The 25342-nt window shown below is 43.7% G+C and overlaps 1 protein-coding gene across 4 annotated transcripts in view; it reads left to right on the top strand.

Moving 5' to 3' along the window:
• The window catches only part of Myof (myoferlin), a 144542-nt gene that overhangs the window by 81505 nt on the left and 37695 nt on the right, over positions 1 to 25342 (top strand). For all 4 annotated transcript variants that reach the window (NM_001099634.1, NM_001302140.1, XM_006526995.1 and 1 more), the window contains 13 exons: positions 976 to 1153; positions 2235 to 2359; positions 5524 to 5630; positions 7514 to 7706; positions 8975 to 9130; positions 10515 to 10646; positions 12359 to 12522; positions 16328 to 16442; positions 18525 to 18630; positions 19710 to 19855; positions 22055 to 22228; positions 22665 to 22773; positions 24132 to 24209. In NM_001099634.1, the coding sequence (NP_001093104.1) occupies positions 976 to 1153; positions 2235 to 2359; positions 5524 to 5630; positions 7514 to 7706; positions 8975 to 9130; positions 10515 to 10646; positions 12359 to 12522; positions 16328 to 16442; positions 18525 to 18630; positions 19710 to 19855; positions 22055 to 22228; positions 22665 to 22773; positions 24132 to 24209 (1783 nt within the window). The remainder of the gene's footprint in view (positions 1 to 975; positions 1154 to 2234; positions 2360 to 5523; positions 5631 to 7513; positions 7707 to 8974; positions 9131 to 10514; positions 10647 to 12358; positions 12523 to 16327; positions 16443 to 18524; positions 18631 to 19709; positions 19856 to 22054; positions 22229 to 22664; positions 22774 to 24131; positions 24210 to 25342) is intronic.

Raw genomic sequence — 25342 nt, 5'->3', positions numbered from 1 at the left:
TCAGCAAGAAAGGAAAAGCTTGCAAATAATTATGTCTGGTTATGCTTAATAAATAAAGAGAATGTCGCTTTAGTTTAGTTTTGTGTTTTTGGATGTTTTAAAGGCCATTGTCTGGATATCTCTGTAAATAGGTATCCAAATTTTTTTTGCCTCATACAAGTGAGCTCCACCCACGATTTGTGATCCATTCAATTGAATAAAGGCCATGGTATAGATTGAAAGAGAAAGAAAGGATCAGTCAAGTTACTCAAGGGGAGAAAGAGAGACAGAGACAGACAGAGAGACAGAGAGAAACTGAGGGTGGAAGCGAGAAAGAGAGAAAATATAATTCACTCATTTTTTTAATTGAAAATTAAAATCTTTATTGTTATTTTTGATTAGAAAATTAATACTTAGGTGACTCAAAATATCAAACATGTATAAGCCAGGAAATAAAGTTGCCATCTCTCTCTGCCTTCTATGATAGTATTGCTGTTATATTTTTCCAGACCATCTTCATGTGCATCAATATTAAAAAGTATTTATTGAATGAATTCATTTTAAATATATCTGTTTAGAGCAGGGGATATATTGCTCTAGTAGAGTGCTTGCCTAGCACGTTGAAAGGTCTGAGATTAATCACCAGCAAAGTAAGTAATAATAAAATAAAACCGTCCCCTTTCCTATGCTTACACTGAGACTTATTTAAGTTGTTATGAGTTCTCGCCCTATTCAATAGCAATGTAACTTGTTTGAAGCATGACTTGTAGACACATAGTTTTCCCCCTCTGTCAATCATTTCCATGGTGATAATCCTACTACTTTAGTCTCTGCCCACCTACATGAGAAGGAGAGTTGACTGATCCAAGAACATAGCCCTGTGGAATTTAGTACAGCACTAATCAACTAGCCTTAGCACTTCATCTGCTGGGAATCCACATACAGATACAGGCACATGAAGTTGTACTGAACCTTATGTCTATTCCTACTTTTCAGAAGTACCAGCGAAGGCGGAAGTATAGCCTGTCCGCCGTGTTCCATTCAGCCACCATGTTGCAAGATGTTGGTGAGGCCATTCAGTTTGAAGTCAGCATTGGGAACTATGGCAACAAGTTTGATGCAACCTGTAAACCTTTGGCATCAACCACTCAATACAGCCGTGCAGTATTTGACGGTAAGACTGGTGTGAAGTTCTCTCTTATTCATGCGTACAGAGGGCACACCCCAGGACAAGAAGCATATACTGTATTTTCGCTCCGAGGGCCATTATCCTCAGCATCTCATTAGTCAATTTAAGAAAGAGCATTGGATTTTAGGTACCCATAATAGTTGCTAAATCTGTGGAACAGTGTCCCAGGCTGGACACAAGAGCTCATAAAATCCCAAGATGATGACCCCACTAAATACCACACTCCCTAAAGCAGCTGCACCCCAACCAACTGCAAATCCCCCTTAGATTCGGTGGTTGACAATGGTGGCACTCTGGCTCAGACACTGGAAAAGCCAGGCTGATTCTCACCAGTGCTCACCCAGTCCTGTCACCCAGCTCTCTTTTAAAAGATTTTGTTTCTCTTTTTAATTGTATGTTTGTGTATATGGCCCGGTACACATAAACAGCCCAACAGGACTGCTATATTTTTATCTAAATTTTTTTGTATGAGCAAATTTAAGACATAAAATGCCCCAGAAAATGTGAGGCATTTAGTCTTAATTACAGAAAGCCTCCGAGTCATGCCAACCCCATGTGGGCAGCCGAGGTTTGCGAAGAACAGGGTGTGGGGCGGGACTGCTCTTCTTTCAGCAAAAGCAATCATTTAAAAGCACAGTTCCACAGAGAAACAGTGAGTCTAACCTCCAGTGCTCTGCATTCTACCATGCCATATGATGTAACCATCATGGGTGCTCAGCTGTGTGATCCTGAACCACAAATTGTTCCTAAGATGGTTGTCCTCCCTGTGCTGGTGTTTTAGAAAGGTTCACAAAATAAAAGAATAAAGCATCTATTCTCTGTTGCTTGCCTGATTAAAATTGATGAGTCAGAATAGCGCCCGGGTGTGGCTCAGCAGTAGAGAACTGTCCTAGCTTGTATGAGGCTCTGGGTTTAATCTCCAGCTCCCCAAACAGCAAACAAACCTTAGCCAAGACCATTCCCCGGGCCTGTGGATTAATGGGTAGCTCTGTTCACACATCTATGTAACAAATATGCTGTCCTTTTCAAGTGTCCCTGTTCACTGACTCCTGACACTCCTTACCAGGGAACTACTATTACTACTTACCTTGGGCCCACACGAAGCCCGTGGTCACCCTGACTTCCTACTGGGAGGATATTAGTCACCGCCTGGATGCAGTGAACACTCTCCTAGTCATGGCAGAACGGCTGGTGAGTTATCTGTCCAGCATTTCCTTTTCGCAGACAGTAAGGTAAGCACGGGGTAGGTAATATACAAGCTTGGCAACTGTAGCACAAGATCTTAAACACACAATGGTCAACAATAGAGCAATTCAGTAACAACTGAGGAAATGGTCCAGAACTTGTAGAAGTTCACCGGTACTGGTGCCCACTCTTTCCCCATGGCTGTCCTAACCTTTACTAAGGAACTAAGGAGTTACCTCAGTCCATCCCTTAGAGACAACTCACTAGGACATCCACCCTCCAGCCTAAAGGGAGGAAAACACATGAGAAGGTGACAAGAGCCCCTCATTAGGGAAAATTAGGACGTCATACCCAGATTTCTGCTCACTTTCCATTCACCAGAATTCCAGTCCTACAGCCACACCCACCACGAGGAAGTCTAGTCTTACGTTTGTGTGAGCACATGCCAGGAGAAAGGCTTTCTTACTGAGAAAGACGGGAGGATGTAGAAGGCTGGGCAGAGGATTTGCATATAAAGGATGCTTTGTTCCAGTAGCCGGGTGCAACTTGTACAACTTTGCTCTTATTACAGAGATAGTCTCTGCTATGGGAAGAACCAGGGCTGCCAGTCTCTGCTCTTGCTTCAGACTCGGGGAACTCCTCTGAAGCCTGGAGGAGGTTGGGGTGGGGGTCCCTCTGGTTGGGGTGGGGGTCCCTTTGGTAGACCTGCATAAGAGCAGGCATGTGATTGATCGTCTTCTTGACATTGGTAGGCTACAACAGTGAGGAGAAAGGTGCCACATTTGGGACATTTCTACTTAATTTAAGATACTAAGTTACTTCTATAAAAATCCATTCAGCATTAATGTTAATTTAGAGTGTGGGGGAAAAAGGTGTTTGAACATAATCAATCCATCTCATATGTATGGAAATATCACATTAATCTCATTAATATGTGATTAAAATACATTAATAAAATAATTTCAGTTTATATTAATATCATTTTTATAAATGATAGACCAAGATATATAAGAAAATATCTGATGAAAAACTCCATAACAAAAAAATTATTGCTTTTTTATATACAGGCAGCTTTATATCAAAGATATATATATTTCTACCACTTTTCTTTTTCACCAAAATGGTGCATGTGAATGTCCTGGCTGATGCCCTCAAGAATAGCAACAAGGCACGTGCCAGGTCTTTATTAGGTTCCAAAGTCACAGTCTGGCTTCTGTCTGTGGTGAGGGGCATGGTTGCATTGGGGAATTTGAAATCATTGATGACTACAGATCTGGGCAGATCGTCCTGAACCTCACAGGCAGCGAGTGATCATGAGTGTGGGGTGATCAGCCCCAGATTGAACATGCAGCTCAAACCCATCACTTGGTTTCATCGTGCTGACAGCCCCAGGGAGTGCCGCAGACCATGACGAGGCAAACATACTTACAAATAAAAGGCCTCCAGGTGTCGGGGGTGGGAGCACCAATATAGAAGGATAATTGAACTTCAGTGTAATTTCCCATTTCGTAAAGGTGAAATGGAGGGGAATAGATAGACAGTTCTGTGACTAAGAACATTTGCTTCTCTTCCAGAGGACCTGGGTTCTCTTCCTGGAACTCACATGGCAGCTCAAAATCACCTATAGCTCCCATTCCAAGGGATCTGTTGCTCTTTTTTTGGCTTCCAAAAGCACCAGGCATATGTGTGGTGCACAGACATACATGTTGGCAAAACACTCGTGCATATAGAATTAAAAAATGAAAAAAATTAAATTAAAATTTATAGGTTTTAATTTATAAAATTTAAAATTAATATTTGTAAAAATAAAGTTGAAATTGACATGAAATATTTTTTAGATTTATTTATTTTATGTTTATGAATACACTGCCACTCTCTTCAGACACACCAGAAGAGGGCATTGGATCCCATTACAGACGGTTGTGGGCCACCATGTGGTTGCTGGGAATTGATGGACTCAGGACCTCTGGAAGAGTAGTCAGTGCTCTTAACTATCGAGGCATCTCTCCAGCCCAAAATACTATATTTTTTTTATTAGTTTTCATTTTCCTTCCTCAAGGGAGTTGGTGGAGAACTGGCCAAACTTCTAATTATGTTGGGGCCATTCCTCGGGGGGGTTTCTTGCCCTGATTCTCCTTATCATCTCCCTCCACTGACCAAATTGTCTGAGTTCAGGCCTAGTCGTGACAAAGAGAGTGGCTTTCCATGACCAGGACTTTGGCTAGGCCTAGCGGGCACTCCCTTCCCCTCTCTGTTGGCAGATGCTCAACTCGAGCACATCAGCATGTTCTGGGCTTAGCTTGTACTTTCTCAACTCCAGCCCTGAAATAACCGTTTCTCTAAGATGCTGTGGTCCCTTTAATAGGAAGTGACATTTGAAAAACAAGATCTAGAGTGCTCACGCTGCTGCTATATTGTTGCTTATAGGCCTTGCCAACCAAGAAGTTCACGGTCACACTCATTTGCATGTGCATATACATACATACATATATGCATATATTTATTTCTATATCTGTTAAAATGTTGAAGGCCAGAACAGTGCCTCCAATTTTAATCTACCACCAAGGACTTACCTTGGTAGTAAGATTAAAACTCTTGCCTACAGTGAGATTCCAGCTTCTGCCATCCTAACTGTAATGGTTGATTTGTTCAAACTTAAACTCCCTACGTCCACCACTGTGAACAAGTTCACAATGATTCATGTTTGATGCAGTTGGGTTGCCTTTGCCTTGAAACTAAGGACAGATAGTTAAAATGCTGTTTCCAAAGGTTACGTGTGGGTTAGTTCAACTGTCCATCTGAAATATAACTGAGTCCATACTATTTACATATATATCCTTTTGAGGGTTCCCTCACCTATTCCTGATGGTTTCTTCCTGTTTATTTTTGGAGTACATAAAATATTTACATAGTTCCAAAGGTCAAAATACAAGACAAGGCTTTCTCTATTGCTTAAACTTATCAGTGTTGATTGCATTTTGAATAAAAGTAAATAGCACGAGGCTATGGTAAGTATCAGTGAGTGAGAACAAAGCCCTCTGGCTTTCTGTAACGAAATCTTTTTATGTCCCTACCCCTCTACTCACCCTCTACCCTGCCTTGGAAATAACACTTTCTTGGACATAATGGCAGAATTACACAATTATCTCTCCTCTTTCTTGATTCTTCAGCAATCAAACATAGAGGCTGTAAAATCAGGGATCCAGGGTAAAATTCCTGCAAACCAGTTGGCGGAGGTGTGGCTGAAGCTGATAGATGAAGTTATAGAAGACACGAGGTACAGTAATCCTCTTCCTATCTGCACGTCCCCAGCATGCCCTGAATTCTAAGACTGTAGGTGCTTTTCCAATCTTGTCAAGTATTTCTCTGGAAAAAAAAATGCGTTTGAGCATTGTTTTGGGCTCCTTGAAAGTCCCACCCCAGCCCAGGAGAAGTTTCTGAATCACCCGGAAAACCTCCATTCTCTGGTTTGGTGCCAAGTCTAAAGTAGCCCAAGTAGGCCCAGGCTGGACTACCGGAAGCTGGCCCAGCAGCCTGAGGCAAAGGGTGGGAGTGGAAGAGAGGGAAGAGAAATAGCCTGAGCTAACCTTTCTGCAGAAGGACTCCTGACTTCCACAGGGATATAGGAACATGGCTTCCACCACTCAGAACAATGTTCCTAACTCATGTCTTTAGAAATAGCTTGCTGCTGCTGCTGTTGTTGTTGTTAAGTGTTTCAAGCACTCTGCCATCCTTCAGAAACAGTTAACACTAAAAACAGGAGTAACAGATAGTTAGAATGGGCCCTAAGCAAGGATGACGCGCAAATTCATTATACACTAAGAAATAAACAAGAAACAGCAACAATAACAACAACAACAGCAACAACAACAACAACAACACACACACACACACACACACACACACACACACCACGTTAGACAAATCCAGGACACAGACTTAGCCAGAGGACATTTCATAGCTGTGACTTAAGAAGTAACTTTTGGCATTTAGAAATCAAAAGGGAAAGTGACTCATTCCAACCTCATTTTAAATGTTGGCTAATAAAGCCACGAACAGGGAAGGTCGAAAAGAAAAGAGCATGGACTACACCTCTCAAGCTCTGGAAGCAGACATTTCCCCTTCTGGGGTAAGGCCCTTAGTCATCCCGTCCTCTTGCGCCCCCTAGTGGTTTATTCAGGTCATTGACAAACAGCTAAAATCAAGCCCCACTGGCTTTGTGACCACTCAAAGCTGAGAGACTTAGGGATTCCCTAAGGAGTGACCTCTAAATTACAGATAAGAAAGAAGGGAGACCGCAGTGACACTGGGAATTATTTACCCACTTAATGGCCAGCATCTCACTTTCAAAGGGCTCAAGTGTGACTTCGGAGCTCAACAGCACTCCCGTGAATTTTTGCCTTATGTGGCCACCGCAGGATCTTAAACCTTTATACACACGGTGCCACAGAAGTTAATGAAATCAAACAAAAACATACAGCGACAGCTTTCACATGGAAAATGCCTGTGATTTGCCAAAGAAAGCCCAGGCATGAGAACACATGCTGGCTTCAAAGAAGCAAGCTGGCATCTTTCTAAATGTTCTGTCGCAGGAAATTCCATGTTTGAGGAAAACCATGCTAGGATATCCTTCATATAAGGAGCTGGGTGGCATGCAAATAATGTAAATTCTAAGTGGGGACAATGAGTCGAATTTCCTGGTACTGGTGACAGTCTTGCCCTGTGGTTTCACCTACTTCCACAGTGAGAGAGAGAGAGGCACAGCTGACATGTGGCTAATCTGAGTCACTCACTCAGCTGTCCCTGTTTTTCTTGTGGACTCTTAACTTGGCTGAAAATTGTCCTATACAAGTGGTCCTTCTTATCTTCTGGAGCTCTCTGAGAACCGTCTGAGAGGATGACGGTGATGAAGATGACGGTACTGGGGATATTTAAACTTTGGTGCTTTAAAATTTGTGTCTTCTCCGATGCCAACAGAGACATCCTCAACTACAGTTTAAAGCAAGCAGCCCCTGTAGACTCAGGAGATTGCTGTCATTTCAATCTACGTGAAATGGCGTGCAGACATACATTAAACATGTGGGCAAACACAAGTGGACTTAGTTTTGAGACCTAGAATGTCATTCTTAGGTTTGTTTCTCTTCTCTCCTCTTCTTATAGATACACCTTGCCTGTCACAGAAGGAAAAGCCAACGTCACGGTTCTGGATACTCAGATCCGAAAGTTGCGGTCCAGGTTTCTCTCCCAGATACACGAGGCAGCTCTGAGGATGAGATCTGAAGCCACGGATGTGAAATCCACCTTGTTGGAAATCGAGGAGTGGCTTGATAAACTGATGCAGCTTACTGAAGAGGTAGACCATTAAAATACACTGTCATCTGTTTCCAGAAGGATTCTGCAGATGACAAGAAGGGTGGGGCAGGTGGTGGGTGGGTCATCTGGTATATCTGCGACTGGGATTGGATCTGATCAATGATAAAAACCAAGGACTTACTAGGATGAGGAGGCTACTGGAGAGGGTGAAAGTCACCCAAATTTTGAGTTGCGTTCCTGAGGAACCTGCAGGAAAAGCATCATGCTCGCACTGCGGTTGTAGAGCATTTTGTATGATGGAATAGTAGAACACAACACAGAGAATTAAAATGTCACTGTAGTGTGGATTGGGAAAAGCCTGGATTTAAATATTAAACCATGTGTGACCTTGGGCAAGCTCTTCAACTCACGTCAGCCCATTTTCCCTACCAGGAAAATGGAGAAAAACACAGTACTTAGGTCATAGAACTGTTGTGGGAATTTAAAGATGATGTCATAAGGAAGGACAGAAGAGTGTGGGGTATACAGTCGGTGCTGGATAAGTGTAGATGGGATGCCCCACACCTCCATGGCTGAAAGAACAAGAGTAAATGGATGCCTCCTGTCCTTGAGTGTCTAGGGTAGTGTCTTAGCTCCTTCTGTGCTGCTGTAACAGAATGGCACAGGCTGGGGAAGCTATAAAGAACAGAGGTTTCTTTCTAATGGTTCTAGAGGCAGGGAGAGTCGAGATTGAGAGACCTAAATTTGACAAGGACTTGTGTGTGTGTGTGTGTGTGTGTGTGTGTGTGTGTGTGTGTGTGTGTGTGTGTGTGTGTGTGATATCACTGGAGAGGAGTAGAGGATGGGGGGGCCTATTCTCACACAATATGGTAACTAACCCACTCCTGCAATTATGGGGCACAAATCAAGCTTCAGACATCTAACCTTGAGGAGCACACTTAAATACACTCACCGTAGCAGTGGATGGCTGCTTAGAGCTTTCTGGTGAAAGCTTTCTGATGAAAGCTACCAATGGCTTTCTCCAAGTGATGCTTGAGAGGCAGAGGGTATTTCCTAAAATACCTTTCAGATCAGCGTGGGTTACACCTCTTCACTTGCTCCCCCGTGCCTTCCCTTCTGCTCTCCCAGCCACCCACAGCCCATTTCTTAGCTCCATGTAATCACAATATTACTGTAGACGAGTGTCTCCCGACTCTGGGACATGGTCTTCACCACAGCCCCTAGTGTCTAGCCTAGTGCTATTTCTCCGGTCTCTCCACATGTAGACTCATTGAGTTTGCTTTCTTTCCCATCTGACCCATTGCCCAGCCTCAGAACAGCATGCCTGACATCATCATCTGGATGATCCGTGGAGAGAAAAGACTGGCTTATGCACGAATCCCTGCCCACCAAGTCTTGTACTCCACCAGCGGTGGGAACGCCTCTGGAAAATACTGTGGGAAAACCCAAACCATCCTTCTGAAGGTATGCCTTCATTCTGTAATGGGAAAGGAGGGGGTTGCTTTGTAACAGTCTGCCTGTTGTACAGCTAAGACGTGTAAGATCAATAACCTGTTCTCGTCTCTTCCTCTGGGGCTGTAATTTTTATTGTGACATGAGGGTGGTTGGCCGTTCTATATCTAGATACCGTTCTAGATCTCTCTGACATGAATAGTAGCATGACACCATCATTTGCTTTCTGACGTGAACTTTCTACTCTAAATGTTGCATATAAGCAATACATTTCTTCCATTGATGCTAGTGGGTGTTTAGGGAGGAAGGGTGGCATAGCCAGTTGTGGTTTAAGGTTCTCTAGAAGGAACAGATCGACAGAATAAATACACATTTAAGAGGGTATTTATTAAGGTTGGTTTATATGATATGGTCTGGGTGGCTCAACCATGGATGTCTCAAACAGAAAGGGCAAGAAGTTGGGAATTGATTAGTCTGCGAGGCTGGATCCTGAGAACTCTCAGTTTGGCACTGATGGCTTGAAGGATTCCTACAGAGCCACTGGTCTTCAGTTTCCACTGGAAGCTGGAAGCTGAGTCCTATTAGTAGGGAAATAATGCAGCAGTCGCAGCAACAAAGTTGATGAACTTGCCAGCAAAAGTGAAGGCAAGCAGGCAAAAAGAGAAGACCTTTCTTCTGTCTCCTTTATCTGGGCTGCCACCAGCAGGTACTGCTCACATTTAAGACTTCAAATAATACGATCAAGAAAATGCCTCACGGGAATGACTAGCATCTTGACTTTTTAGTTGGTTCAGATCCTGTCAAGTTGACAGCCATTATCAGCCATCACAGAGATTCTCTAATACAGGCAAGTTTTGATAATTGCTACTAGGACCCCATCCTAGAACAGCCCCACCCCCCACCCCCATGAAGAACTTCCCTGGGAATGTCTTGACAGTGGCCTAGGGCCACATCTAAGAACTCAACAGCGCTCCCCTTAGCATGCTCTGGCATCCTATCCTGCCTACCCCATCAGGAGCTCCTTGGATTTCACAATGAAATCATTTTTAAAAAGGGAAAAGGCAGAGCCAAGGCAGTGTACTCTCTAAACAGGGAGCTGCCTGCTGACCTCTAATGTGTTAATGTTGTTCATTAACAGTGTTAAATAGTGTAAATAGAATGGAGTGACCATCATCTTCCAAATGTTCTGCAGGATGAGTCTGACTTAGCACCACAATTCTAGTTGCTGTTAATAGTTTATTAGCAAAGGGTCCTTTGTCAGTTTTAGCCAAAGCAAATACAAACTCAGTCTGGTGGAGGGAAGGGTAGAGGTTCAGCATGCTTTGGGCTTTAGCGTATGTCACAGTTCGTATGGTGTCTGTCCCATGTCACCTAAGATGTTATTGTTCATCCACAGTATCCACAAGAAAAAACCAATGGGCCCAAAGTGCCTGTGGAGCTGCGCGTGAACATCTGGCTGGGTTTAAGTGCTGTGGAAAAGAAGTTCAATAGCTTCGCGGAAGGCACCTTCACCGTCTTTGCTGAAATGGTACCTTTGGTGACAGACCTGTCGTCTTCTCTTTTATACCTACCTATAGCTGTTAACACTACCACCTGAAATGCCCTCAAAAGAATCTTGGTCTAACAGATAGGAAAAGGAACACCTCCCCACCTCCCGCCCCCCCAACTCCCCCCACGCCGGCCCCCCTTCCCGCCTGGGGTTATCAACAGTGGGACACTCTAGAGTGTCTATATTTATGTGATAATTCAAAGAGGTGGCTAACCACCAGCTGGTGACCTTGAAAATGGATGATTCTCCAGCTTGTGTCACTAGAACCAGTATCAGTCATTTGTATTGGTGGCAACATAAGACACACTAAACAAGATGCACACACATGCATGTGCACATATTTCTTGGTGTCTTTGGGGGTACTTCACATGTGCACGTCCACGAATACCTTCTTTTATCCTGTCCTAGTATGACTATCTCAAGATCCTACCCCCAAAGCCACTGAAGGTCACCACCTCCACTCTTAGTGAAACACTGTTGCCCATGTTGAGGCCTGTGCTTGGGTTTTATTAGTGTCATGCTGGTCTCCGAGCAGAATGGACAGGAACACCTTGTTCCTCTCTCCTGTACCCTTGCCGTGCACATCCTAGTTTCATGGTTCCTAGTGATGACCATTTAGGAAGAGCTCCCTTCCAGGCTCAAGCCAGCACCCGAGACTGTACTGCTGCGCTCTTGCTCCAATGCATCAGGCACATACTCACATTCCTGCCTCCCTTTGTAGGCAAAAGCTTACTTGTGCCTTGGGCAACTCGTTTTCTCAGTAGGGTCAACATCAGATAAATAAATATACGAGTTTGAGACCAAACAGGGACACCCACCACTCTGGGAAGTCTCACCTCTATCCCATGGTTCAGAGCATGAAGATCAGACAATCGTAGGTTTATAAATTCTAAGTTAGAAGGGAGTGGCCAGGATGGCTAGACAGCTCAGTGGGTACAGGTGCTTGTAGCTGAGGCTGGTCACCCCCTTATCAATCTCCCTGGGGTCCACATGGTCAAAGAAAAGAACCCACTACCAAAAGTTGTCAGGGCTTGCACACACAAATAATTGTAACAAGCTTTCTTAACTTAGAAATGAGCACTCTGCAAACCAGAGTTATCCATTGCTTTCCAGAAAGTTCTTGTTCCTGCCATAGTCCAGAAGAGACTCAGAGTCTGTGAAGCCCCGTAAAAGAATCATCTTTCTGATGTATTCCTTGTATACTGCCTGGGGAGTAACACCACTAATTAATTATTTCAATGGAGAAATGTGCCCAGATCTAAGCAATGAACATACAAGTGCACACCCATGAGGACTGTTGTGTATCATCCGATGACATCCTCCTGTTGAGTGTCATTCAAATGATGGAAACAACTCACAAGATGCATCACTGTTTGCACAACACACTCACAACCATGTGCACACATGAATTCTAGAATAAGTGTAAGAAATGTGTTGTGCCCAGTTTACAGATGAGCACACAGAATCTTAGGAAGATGGGTGACTCATCTGAAGTTGTCTAACCACTGGCAGGCCCCAAATTAAGGTCCATATTTTTAGGGTCACATAGGTTTGGTTTTTGTTTGTTTGTTTGCTTGTTTGTTTGTTTTCTGTGATGATCTGACCTCAGTCCTAGATAGACTTGGATTTTATGGCTGGCTTACTTTCTAGATCTCTGATAGTGATTCCCCAACTGTGTCTGTTTTTAACAGTATGAAAACCAAGCCCTTGTGTTTGGGAAGTGGGGCACCTCTGGACTGGTGGGACGCCATAAATTCTCTGATGTCACAGGAAAAATAAAACTCAAGAGAGAATTCTTTTTACCTCCCAAAGGCTGGGAGTGGGAAGGAGACTGGGTGGTTGACCCTGAACGAAGGTGAGTGTTTGAATTTCTGTGTCCCTTGTTTTGTTTATGTGTGTGTGTATGTCTGTACATATGTATATGTGTACATGTGTGTATGTGTGTCTGTACATGTGTGTGTCTGTGCTTGTGTGTGTATGTTTGTGCAGGTTCATGCATGCTATAACACACATGTGTGTCTATACATATGTGTGTATGTCTGTACATGAGTGTGTGTACAGACACATGCTTACCATAGCACACATGTGGACATCAGAAGACATCTTTTAAGAGTTGGTTCTCTCCTTACACCTTGTTGAGCCAGGGTTTTTGTTTCTGCTGTTTTTGTTCCTATGTCCAGGTCAGATGATACATGGCTTCTGCGTGATTCTCCTGTCTCTGCCTTCCAGCTCACCTTAGGGATGCTGGGATTACTGCTGTGCATCACCACGTCCAGCTTTTTAGTGGGTTCTTGGGCTCCAGCTCAGGTTATCAGGCCTGAGTGCTGGCTGAAGGTTTCACCCACTGAACTGCTTCCCCATCCCCTCCGTCAGCATCCTTATCAACACCATTTTACCCACTGAGTAGGACTAAGTCCAGAAAAGTTGGAAGATATCTTCAGTCTCAAAAGACAAGAATAAGAGGCACCTCAGGAACTGTAGGGTGCCGGTCTGTAAACCCCAGCTGCCCAAGGGCTAAAATAGGAGGAATGCTCTTTCAAAGTCTGCCCAGAGGGCAGACTAAGCCAAGCTCAGCCGTTTAGCAGGACCTAGTCTCAAAATACAAAGTAAAAAGCAGTTGGAGAGATGAGTGAGTACCTAACGCAGTGGTAGACTACTTGCCTCTCATGAACAAGGCTATGGATTCAGTACCAGTACAACTCTGTCTACACCTACATCTAGATATGGCTATACAGCCATTGCACATGTGCTCTGTATTAGATCTTAAACCCCAAACAAATAGCTAACTGGGGTGCCTATTTAACATATCAAAGGGGATTCTGGCTGCTAGGTTCTCAGCATCTACCTTTTACAGAGTCATCCTGGCTGCCAGAGCCTGTTCTTACCCTAAACTCTCCAGCCCAGGGCTGGGCTTCTCTTTCCCCCAGGTTCTCTGGTTCCAGCCATTTTGTCCATGTTGGTCTTTTTTTCCCCTTGGTTGCTTGGCCACTTGATCCAAGGCTTCTCCCTTAGCCCTCTCCCCTTCTCTCTCTCTTCCTCTCCTCTCTCTGCCCTCAACCCTCTCCTCTCAGAGCCTGGTTCAGTCTGGATCATTCAGGAGCCTCTGGCTGTGCCCTTCCCCATATCTACAATAAACCTTCTCCTCTACCATACTTAGAAGCATCATATCCCGATCTCATTTTTAAATTCCTCTGCTACATATGTTACTAGATGAGCCATAGGTCCCTTCTGCCAGAGAAAAGGACAATGACTCCTTTTAGCAAATAGGGACAACTTTCCCAAGTGCCTGAAGGAATGTTGGCTTTTGTCTAAATTGCCAGACTTTTAGGAAAAGGAAATTTCTTGGGACCAGACACGACTAGGCAGTGTGCTGAATAGTATCTAATTCATCCTTAACTACAGTTCTCCCAGATAGGCAGCTGGGCAGTGGTGGCGCACGCCTTTAATCCAAGTACTTGGAGGCAGAGGCCAGCAGATCTCTGAGTTCAAGACCAGCCTAGTCTGCAGAATGAGTTCCAGGACAGCCAGGACTATACAGAGAAACTATGACTTGAAGGAAAAAAATTGATGGATATCTGCTTTGGCCACTATTTCCTGGATCATGGCAAGAAGACACAGGACTCCTGGTTCAGAGGCAAAGGACTTTAACTGCGCACAACTAGAATAAATAACTGAATGTCAGCCTTTTCTCTGGTTCACTATGCTCCTCCGTCTGAGAGGCATGAAGCGGGCCAGACGACATTTGTGCCTGCTGTGGGCTTGTGTTGAGGAGAGGAAGCCTAGATTTCAGATCCCAGTTCTTTTATAAAGGGCATGGCACCACACTGGCCCCCTTGCTCTAGGCAAAGACACTATCTCTATCCTTCATGACCATTCCCCAGACAGCATTGTAGAGACACTAGCTCACCACAAAGGCCATCAGTGCTCAGTGGGCAAGATGGGCAGAGACACAATAAATTCATGGAGAACTACCTCCAAACCAGATAATACGGTCTCCACTTTGCAAACAAGGAACCTGAGACCTAGAGAGACTAAGCACTTGTCCAAAGGCACAGATTTCTGCACATAACAGGGCGTGCAAACCAACGCTCAGCCATGCTTGCCCAGCTTAAGAAACATTAGGGAGTGCATGGCAAAGACGTGAATTATGTGGTGTATGGATTATATCTCAAAAGTTGTCATTAAAAAGAAATGTGTACTGGAGATATTATATCTCATTGGTTTACTGCCTGCCTCACGGGTCCGAGGTTCTGGGTTTCAGTCTCAGTGCTCTCCAAAATAGAACACAGAGTAATAGAAAGCTAGACGCTTCTGCTGAGGTCCCAGATTTCTAAATATTGCCAGCAGGGTTGGGGACAAAGCTCAGCAGGTTGACTGCTTGCTGGGAATGCATAAAGCCCCACGTTTGAGCTCTAGTGCTGAGTAACCCAGCATCCTCTGCTTATTGAGCCTTCATTAACCATCAGTAAGTGAATAAAACTGGTGCTGGCAGCATTCCTCCCAGAGCTCCCTCTTCTGGCTACCTTGTATGGCACGCTTGGGGACCTGTATTGATGATAGCTTGGTTCTTAGAGTCACCGCATGGACCTTAAAGTGGGAATAAAATAAGCAAGCTGTTCTGCCTGACCCAGTGCCTACACGTCCTTGCTTCTGGTGTAGGACTGCTTGCTTTGTTTGGAGTGGTGGGAATTGGTATGTGTGTGTGTGTGGTGGGGGGAGGGGGGGTTGGATTGGACAGAAGAAAAAGAGCTGAGGGCAGGGGAAAGGTAGAGAGAATTGTGACTGGAAAAACACAAGGCTGGGATGCCAGAGACAGCCGCCAAAGCGTTTAGTCTCCTTTGGGGTGCAAAGGAGTGATGGATGATTTCAATTTATACAAATGGTCGGGGCCATTTGCTTTTTGATACCCCTCCAGTGTTTGATTTCAGGGAGGGAAGGAAGGAAAAGAAAAAGAACCCTCATTTGAGGGTCCCTGGCAGAAAACTTAAGACAAGGTTGAAGCCTCTACGCTCCAACTGTGGGTTTTTGAAGCAATTCTAAATCCAAGTAAAAGCTGGCAAGGCGGAGGAGAGTCAGTACAGAGGGCTTAAGGGCCCAGGAGGGTCTGGAGTCTGAAATGAGCCGGCTTGGCTGTGTACTTAGAAACCATCAGTTTATGTCGTGTCGAGCGAACAGTCCATGGGCACACGTTTCCACACAGCCTCAAGCCTGCCTCCACTCCATTTTTTTTTAGAATAGAGAGGCCATAGGAGTATTTCCTTGCTCTTTGAACTACCAGCCAAGGGTTTTACTGAGAAAATGCTGGGAAGTCTGTACGGAAAGGAGAAGTGTGGAAGACACTCTCTAGGTCCCTGTAGGAAGCGGCTCACAGCATGGTTTTCCTGGCTCCATCCTAATTACGAGGAAGGAGCAACCTTGCCAATGTGCAGAGTCCTCTATAATTTAGGTCTCACTGCCCCACCCCACCCCCCTTTCTCCAAATGAATGTCAAAAGCTTTTAGTTCAAAGTCGAATTTGGAACGGGAAAACTAAAGGGCTCAAACAAGAAGGGAACTGGTGTCCTTCCAGGCTGCAGGAGTCTCCTGACAGTGTAAAATAGCTAGGGTTGCTGGTCCGGGTTCCATTTCGCTTCGGTAACAGGAGCCCTCTCTCGCCCACAGCCTCCTGACTGAGGCTGACGCAGGTCACACCGAGTTCACTGATGAAGTCTACCAGAATGAGAATCGCTACCCCGGAGGCGAGTGGAAGCAGGCAGAGGACACCTATACGGATGCGGTGAGCCGTTTGCTCTCAACATAGACCCTCCTGTCCAGTCGCTGTGCATCATGGGGCATGCTCCATCTGCTCTTTCGCTACAGCCCCAGTTCCAAATAACCTCCCATTTACAGCTGAAGCAACACAAATGCATGGTCACTACTTAGGTCCAGTAAAAACTAGGTCTCTGACTAGACAGTGCTTTGAGTTGTATATGATTTTTAGGTAGAAATTTATTATCTAAGTAGTTTTAAAAATCATGACAAACGAAATGCTCACTTTAAAGAAATGCACAAACAAACATACACACACACACACACACACACACACACACACACACACTTCTTAATGGAGCTGAAGGATGGCTCAGCAATTAAGAATGCCTGATGCTCTTGTTAGGGACTGGAGTTCAGTTCCCAGCACCCATACTGGCTCTCACAACACCCATACCACAGCTGCCCGGGATCCAATATCCTCCTGCAGCCTCCGTGAGAAATTCTTATGTCTTATGCACAGGCTTACCACGAATAAAAATTAAAATTTTAAGCACATTTAAAAAAAAAACTTTAAAAATAAATCCAAATAGCTTTTAAGGAAGTGAGAAGTAATTATCTCTCCCCGCTCACAGTGTACTCCACAGGATAACCGCGGTTGCTGTTCGTGTACATGTGTATTGTCTCCGCTTCTAAGCAGAAGTGTGCTGTGCAAACATCTTACAAGGTGTACTTTCATACAATACTATATTTGAGCACCTGTGTGTGTACATGTTCATGTGGGTGTGCACAGGGCCACACATACATGTATGTGCATGTACATGTAGAGACAAGGTCAACCTATAGTGTCTTCCTCCAACACTCCCCACATCGTTTTGTTTGTTTGTTTGTTTTTGTTTTTGTTTTTGAGATAGCGTTTTCGGTGAGGCTGGGCCCCATTGACTGAGCTGGGCTGTCTGGCTAACAGGCTCGTGGGAATCCTTTCATCTCCTCCTCCTCAGTGCTGGGTTACAGATGTGTAATTTCACTCCTGGCTTTTATACCCATGCTGGACTTCTGAAGTAATTATTAACTGAGCCATCTTCCCAGCTGCAGGTCATTTTTTGATAACTGTAAATACAGAGCTATGAACTTGGTTATAGGCCCCGGTTGTTATTTATTTGTTTATCTCGTAGACATTTAGGGTTTGGTAGTTTGGGGTGAATTTTTGTTTTGTTTTGTTTTGATTTATCTTCCGTGTTTATAAAAGATGTGACAGTAGTGAATATCCTGAAACAACCATTTTGACACAATCAGTGAAAGCTTATATCCAGAAAAATATCCTTGCAACTGTGTGTCAGCTTCTAAATGCATAAAGGTGTTGTGATAATCTCGCCAGATCGCTTTGCAGGTAAATGGTACCCTCTTGCAGCAGCAGCACAAGGGGGGCGGGGAACTTTGCTTCCAGCCCATCCCACTACAGCGACTTTGCTGATCCATAGACAGTGGTACCTGCTATTGTTTCCCTTCGCATTCTCTTAATCTAACATGACGCTGGGCACCTCCCATGTGTACAGCCACCTTTATGTCCTTTACAGATGAGCTTTGTTATCATAACTCTTTTGAGTTTTAATGTAAACCCAAGTCAACGTTTAGTAGAAACTTTGCTCAACCTCACATGATCAGTCTCTGGTAGCGTTTTCTGAACTTGAACACATGCATTTTAACACTTGATCTGGTCTCTTTTGGTTTGTTTTGTTTTTTGGTTATGCTTGTTTGTTTCCTGAATAAGCTCTCATAAAGATGAGTGGCACCATCCAACAGTATTAAATGAAGCCATATGAAATTGCTAATATTTGATCATTTTGGCTTACAAAACCAAGAATTTCACATGGTTCAACTTAAAACTATTCTTTAATAGTAAAAAAAAAAAAAAAAAGAAGGTACTGGAGACGTGCTTTTAATGTAGGATTTGTATGTAAGTAAAAAATAGAGGTTTTCTAAATAAAATTGATCTCCACGGGGTATCTATAAAGATACACAGATTCTTTAGTTAAGTATCAGGAAACTTTCCTCACCTGTGGTTCTCATTCCATCTGTCTGTGTGTCTGTGTATCTGTCTGTCTCTCAGAATGGAGATAAGGCGGCATCACCCAGTGAGATGACCTGCCCTCCAGGTTGGGAGTGGGAGGATGACGCATGGATATATGACATAAATCGAGCAGTGGATGAGAAAGGTACGTACATCTGCTTGCCTGAGTGTGAGTCTGCAGAAAGGCCTCGGTTAACCAGAGCAAAGGTTCCGTGGGAGGAAGGACCCCGGCTCCACCTAGGTCATGTGGTGTAATCCGCACCTATTCAAATGAGTATCTGACTCAAACAGATGGACAGATGCTGGGTGAGGAGATGTCCGGAGTGGAAAATGGAGGTTCTAGGACCAGCCAGCAGGACTTTGGGGGTACTTGGAATTCCTGAATAGAAATATAGGAGAGATCTAGAGCTTGGATTTTCTCTTTCCTAACTACTCCATAATCTACTTGAGATGATCAACCTTAGAGGTCCCAGAACTCAGGTAGGAGAATGGCAAAATGTCTTGCATGTCATCCCACCGGTGACCATGTGATCAACATTGCTTTTAGGTACAGTAATGCTTACCTTTCTCTATAGACGGTCAGGTCAAATGAACTTGCCGTTTGGAACTATCAAAAGGAAAAGTAACATTGATTTGTTCCTCTGAGATGTGATAATATGTAAGCAGAGTGGGGTTGATACATAACTGTCCAAATAGATGTTGAATTGCTTGGGAGGCACATACCGGATTATGCTATACATAACAGCAGTCGTTGAGTAATAACTACATATCAGCCACATAGCTGTGTGTCTTTTGCCTTTAAAAGGTTGTCATGTTGGAACACAAGTTTCCAACTTGAGGGAAACACTACTGAAGGGCTAGGGTTGTAGCTCGATGGCAGAGTGCATACCTGGTATCCACAGAGCCCTGGGTTTGAATCCTAAGGAGCAGAAAAGTTGAGTACCTCTTAGCCAAATTGCTGGGGGCCCAGAAGTTGTTTTTGGTTTGAGAAATTGAGAAATTTGATTCAGATTTTGGAATATTTGTGGCATTATGGCTCCCCAAAAATTTCAGTATGGCATACTTTGTATTTTCAGATTAGGCATGCTCAACCCCGTGACAGTCACTGTGGCAGAGAATATTTGTGAGCAGAGAGAGGAGCTATGTTCTTTCCTAGCAAGTTATATTTTGCTGATCACACACGATGTATCTCTTTTGGGTCACTATTCTCAAACTCTGTTGCAGGCTGGGAGTATGGGATTACCATTCCTCCTGATAATAAGCCCAAATCCTGGGTTGCAGCAGAAAAGATGTATCACACTCACAGGCGGCGGAGACTGGTCCGGAAACGCAAGAAAGATCTGACACAGACGGCTTCTAGTACCGCAAGGGTAAGAGGGGCGGTAGGAGAGAGCTGGACCGAGTGCTCTGCCTGCCACACTGTGCAGAGTTCCAGCAACAGGGCCGTTTCTGCAGAGCCGTTTACAAGTCAAGGATCTGACCCTGGGTTCTGGAAACGTACCTGCGAATGCTAGGCATCCCTCACTTAGGCCTATGCTGAGCAACTCTGGGGATGAGAGCAGTAACCTGTGTCCCTCAAGCCCTCAAGGAGATGTTGAGGCAGCCTAGAGGATGAGACATCTAAGGGATAGGAAAAGACTCGGAGATTGTGCTAGCAGAATAGGACAGAGATGCTGTTACCTCAGAACCTGGAACAAGATGCAGAATTCAAACTCTGGGAGGGAGACTTTAACTAACCAGGACCAAAAAGAGCCTGGGGAGGAAGGGTTAATATTCCAGCTTACATGTCCTGATCACAGTCTACCGTGAAGTAAGTCAGGGCAGGAACTCAAGGCAGGAACCTGGAGGCAGGAGCTGGTGTGGAGGCCATGGAGGAGTGCTGCTTGCTAACTTGCTCTTTGTGGCTTGCTCAGCCTGCTTTCCTATAGCCCGGAACTACCTGCCCAGAATCGGCACCATCCACAGTCAGCTGGGCCCTCCCACATCAATCATTAATTAAGAAAACACCCTCGAGGCTTGCTCATATAGGCCAACTGGGTAAAGACATTATTTCCTTTGAGGTTCCTTTCCCCCCGAATGACTCTAGCTTATATGTAGTTGACATAAAACTATCCATATCCTAATTTAATTAGGGCATTACAAGGCTTTAAACTGCGTAGTAGATTAAGTGGACTAATAATATGAAATCGATAATAAACAATATGTTTTATACATCATGTAGAACATGGCACACAGATGCATCATGCATAAGCTGTAAGGTCTGAGCGTTGCTCATTCCACAGGTGGAGTTCATAGGCATGAAGTAGACTTGCCTTAGGTCATATCTCCAGGAAGTAACAGGTTAGACTGATTCTAAACAGGAACTTTTCCTATTGCTCTAAAGGCTCAACTCTCATAGGAGCTATGAAATTACATTTTACACAGTAATGAGCTTCCAGAGAACAAAAATAGAGCTACATATTTTGGTGTCCCCCCTACCATGTTACCAGGACAGGGTGTGGAAGAATCAATGAATCTTGAACATTGCATTACTTCATCCTGATTGGGTGAGACATTTCTAGACTTGCTTTCCTTTCTCTTTCCACATGAGTACCTACATGGCTCTGGAAGAACATGGGGCCACCAGGTGGAAACCCCAGTTCCACCCATGAGCCCCGCAGAGGCTTGAATCATATTCTCTAACCTGCTTTATTCTCAGTCACACAAAATATGTCATCGTCACTATCCAGACTATCACAAAGGAAGATACAAGATCATGTGAAATGTGTACTTTATGTTTATTTGAAGTGGAAAAAAATTAAAGAGCATACACAAATAGCAACCCTACATGAAGCTCTTATTTCTAGATTAATCAATAGTAGTCAGTATTGTTTTCCATTTATTCCATCTGGTCAGCTTGTAAGACACTTACAAGTTGCAATGTGAGAAAATTTTGGCCACTCAAATGTCAAACACATGGAGGCAAAAGCCACAACTATCTTTTTGTTAAGTGTTACCTCATCTTTGAGGACATGATCTCTGTCATGATACAGGAGCATAGGTGTGTTAGAGGAATAGAATAAAACATTGAAAACAGAGCATGTGCATAGAAATCATGTTTAACTTACAAGGACTGTACTCGGTGATTCGCTATCACAGAAACAATATACTCTGATTTAGCACGTCACTGCTAATCACAGCAGGTATTAGCATTAACAGGACATTTAAATCTTAAGGGGTGTTACCGTTTTACCCATATGTAAAATGCAGATGATAATTCTTTCAAAAAAACAGTGTCACACTCATGTGTTCTCACGAACAATCCGAGAAAAACCCACCCATTCTCACTCAAACCTGTGTCTGGATGGTTGCTTCAGTCGCCTGGTGCCTCTCTGTATTCCTACAGTCCCTCAGCTCTGCCAAGTCAGAGAGCCCCTCTTGTCTGTCTTTGCTGTATCCCTGGCCTCTCATCCAGTACTTGACAGAGAGTGGATTTTTGTGACTACGTATTTGTCCATTGGCCAACTGGTCTACTTTATCAATAGGAGGGAGATTATTATTCATCATCAAATGCTGTACTTCTATTGTAGGCCATGGAAGAACTTGAAGACCGGGAGGGCTGGGAATATGCTTCGTTAATCGGCTGGAAATTCCACTGGAAACAGCGCAGTTCAGACACCTTTCGCCGCAGGCGCTGGAGGAGGAAAATGGCCCCTTCTGAGACACACGGTGCCGCTGCCATCTTTAAACTCGAAGGTGCCCTTGTAAGTAACCAGAAGCGAAAGTGTGACTGGTGATGGTGTAAAGGAAGTGTGTGACTTAGGTAGAAAGCACAGCCAAGCCCAGAGAGGCTCCTATAACCCCAGTGCCTCACAGCTGCAAAGATGTTGGGGGAAAGATGTACGGCCTGAGTGGCCAGTGACTCCCATCTTAGGAAGAAACCACTACCACATGAGAGGTCCTCAGAACAACAGTGAAGACACCTCTCTCTCTCTCTCTCTCTCTCTCTCTCTCTCTTTCTCTCAGTATTTTTCTAGTATGTCTGCCAGGACCCTGGTTTCAGGAAGCATCTAGTAGTTTTGTAGACACAGATGGCTTGGTTGATTACGATGATGATATGATGGTGGTGGTGGTGGTGGCGGTGGTGGTAATGGTGATGGTGATGATGACGCCGACAATGACAACTTCCTCCTACTTTAGGGGGCAGACACCACAGAGGATGGAGAAGAGAAGGGCCCGGAGAAGCAGAAGCACAGCGCCACCACTGTGTTTGGAGCAAACACGCCCATTGTTTCCTGTAATTTCGACAGTAAGTTTTAAGTATGGCTGTGATCTCTGCGTCTGCCACTTTTATCTCTAGAAAAACTCTTCAAATCTTCGAATGTTATAATATATCTACACAGGTGAAGGTGACTTTCTATTTCTTCACTTCATGCAGAGGATTCATAAAATGCATTTTAAAAAACTACCAGATATTTAAGCATTCACAGTTCTTACATTATGCAGTCAGTCATAATACTCTACTATCCCTCAAACTGTGTATATGTATGTGTATCTGTGTATGCATGAATGTATGTTCTGTGTACATACATGTGATATTGTGTGTGTCAGTATGTGCATTAGCAAGAAGAGTTTGAACATTTTTAAAAGTCAAAGAAAGTCTTAGCAGATAACTGTCCCAGACATAAATCTCACATAGCACTGAGACCTTGCTCAGTGACTGCTTGAGATCCAGGCTCATCCGAAAGTCTGTGATGAGCAGCTGTGCACTAAACCCAGGAAGGTCACAATGGGACTAATGTTCCTCTGATGCTGGTGTTGGGATTATTCTAGCAGTTATTTATTTGGTTTCATTTTCTCTTTGGAGGCAGAGTTTCTATGTGTAATCCAGACTGCCTTGACTTCTTGCCTGCTGGGATTATAGGTGTGCAGCGCCACACTTGGAATATAGTAGGTTAGAGCACACCCCCATTATACACACTCGCCTGACTCTTACCTGTTTAAAATCCATTTTAAGACCCCCCCCTCGCCAATCGTACTTTTAAATTGTCAAACGTGTGTGTGTGTGAGATGAAGTTTAATTTATAAATTAGGCACAATAACAGATAAAGCACAGTAACTAAGTATAAATATGGAAGGTATTAAAATGCACTGCAGTAAACCAGCCAGAACCACTGCTCTTATGTTTTGGGTCTTTATTAAATAAATAAGAGTTACTTAACACAAGCACTGCAATGTTACTTACATCAGTCAGTTGGCTAACTGAGATAAGAAACTACAGAGTGACTACCAGGCAGGCAGCTTATACAGCACGGATACACTGGACAAAGGCACAATCAACATCCCAAGCGAGGCAGCTGGGTGCTTTGAGACGTCACGCTGCAGGGCTTGCAATATGAAACTTGTGCATGATATAGTTTTGGACTATTTCACTTAATGTTTGTGACCTGAGATTGATTATGGGCAAATGAAATAGGAGAACAAAGCCATGGATGTAAGGACTACTGTGAATGTCCTTTTATAAGAAACCACTGTGTTGGGAACATGTGTGCTTTCTGCTGCGGGGAAATGGGTTGATTGACCCATGTATCTGCAACACGAGTCACCTCTAAAGAGCTGAGAAAAATCCTATTAACAGTATCCTGTTTCTCATCACCTTCCCTTCAGGAGTCTACATCTACCACCTGCGCTGCTACATTTATCAAGCCAGGAACCTCATGGCTTTGGACAAAGACAGCTTTTCAGGTGAAGGGAAAATCCCTACTACCCTCTTACATGGCAGGCTAGCTTGGGTCGATCGAGCATCAAGTGGGTTTTGTATCTTGTTTTGTTTTCAATTCTTACAATAAAACCCTTTCCATGTAGAGACTCTACTGGTATGCTTGAAGAGAACCACACAGTCATTACTTGATGAATTCCCAACTGCTTTAAGAACTGTTGCTGGGTGCTAGAGGTGCCCAGAATACACGAGGCCCTTAAACACTAATCATCACAGGTTGAGCAATAAAGTGCCCTGAAGAACAACTTCTGACCTCTCTTTGTGTGTGCATGGCTTCCAAGCTTCCCTGGTTCTTCTATGGAAACAGCTCTTAAAACACTTGTCTGATAATATCATGCACTGTGTCAATTCTTATTCATATCCCAAGCACTCCTTTTACACAGTATTAGTGAATTATTTCCTTTCCTAATAATATTAGACCAGATTATCTAGATCTGGTCTAAAAGTTTGATCAAGATTATCCTACTCTGTAGAACAAAACTTCAAAATGTTTTTTTTTTAGGACATTTTCAAATAGTATCCACCAGGGGACACTGTCTCACTATAGATCCAATCAGAATTCTTAGAAAAATCTTCACTGATGTTTGTATCCCAGTTGGATACAAGATTTATCAGTGGGGCAAAAGAAAACTTTTAGTCCTGTTGCAAGCTGTAAATTCTGAGAACAACTAAACCTTTCCTAGTTACTGCTATATTCTTGAAACCCAGCAAATACAACAAATACAAATACAAATACAAATACAAATACAAATACAAAACTTTCTGTATAGATAACAGTAGAAACAAAAGCATAAAATAAACTTATATTTGTCAGTTTATCAAAAACATAGAAACAAAAATATAAAAATAACCGGTATTTACCAATGAAATGGATAATAGGCTCTGTTCTAGGCAGTTCACATGTTCATGTCATCCCATTTTCTACTCAATAGGAAAACAGAAATTACTTTTGTGGCAAAGAGGGAGGAACGGAGGCTTAGAAAGGTTAAACCTTTTTCTTTCAAGGTCACGGGGGCACAGCAGGCCAGATGTGTCTGGTTGCGAAGCTTGTATTCTAGATGATGTATGTGAAAGACTGTGTGCCCAATGAACCTTGCTG

This window comes from Mus musculus, chromosome 19 (assembly GCF_000001635.26).
Source record: "Mus musculus strain C57BL/6J chromosome 19, GRCm38.p6 C57BL/6J".
NCBI classification, from domain to species: Eukaryota; Metazoa; Chordata; class Mammalia; order Rodentia; family Muridae; genus Mus; species Mus musculus.
Note: the sequence above shows the minus strand (reverse complement) of the source record. Positions and strands in the feature narration are given on the sequence as shown.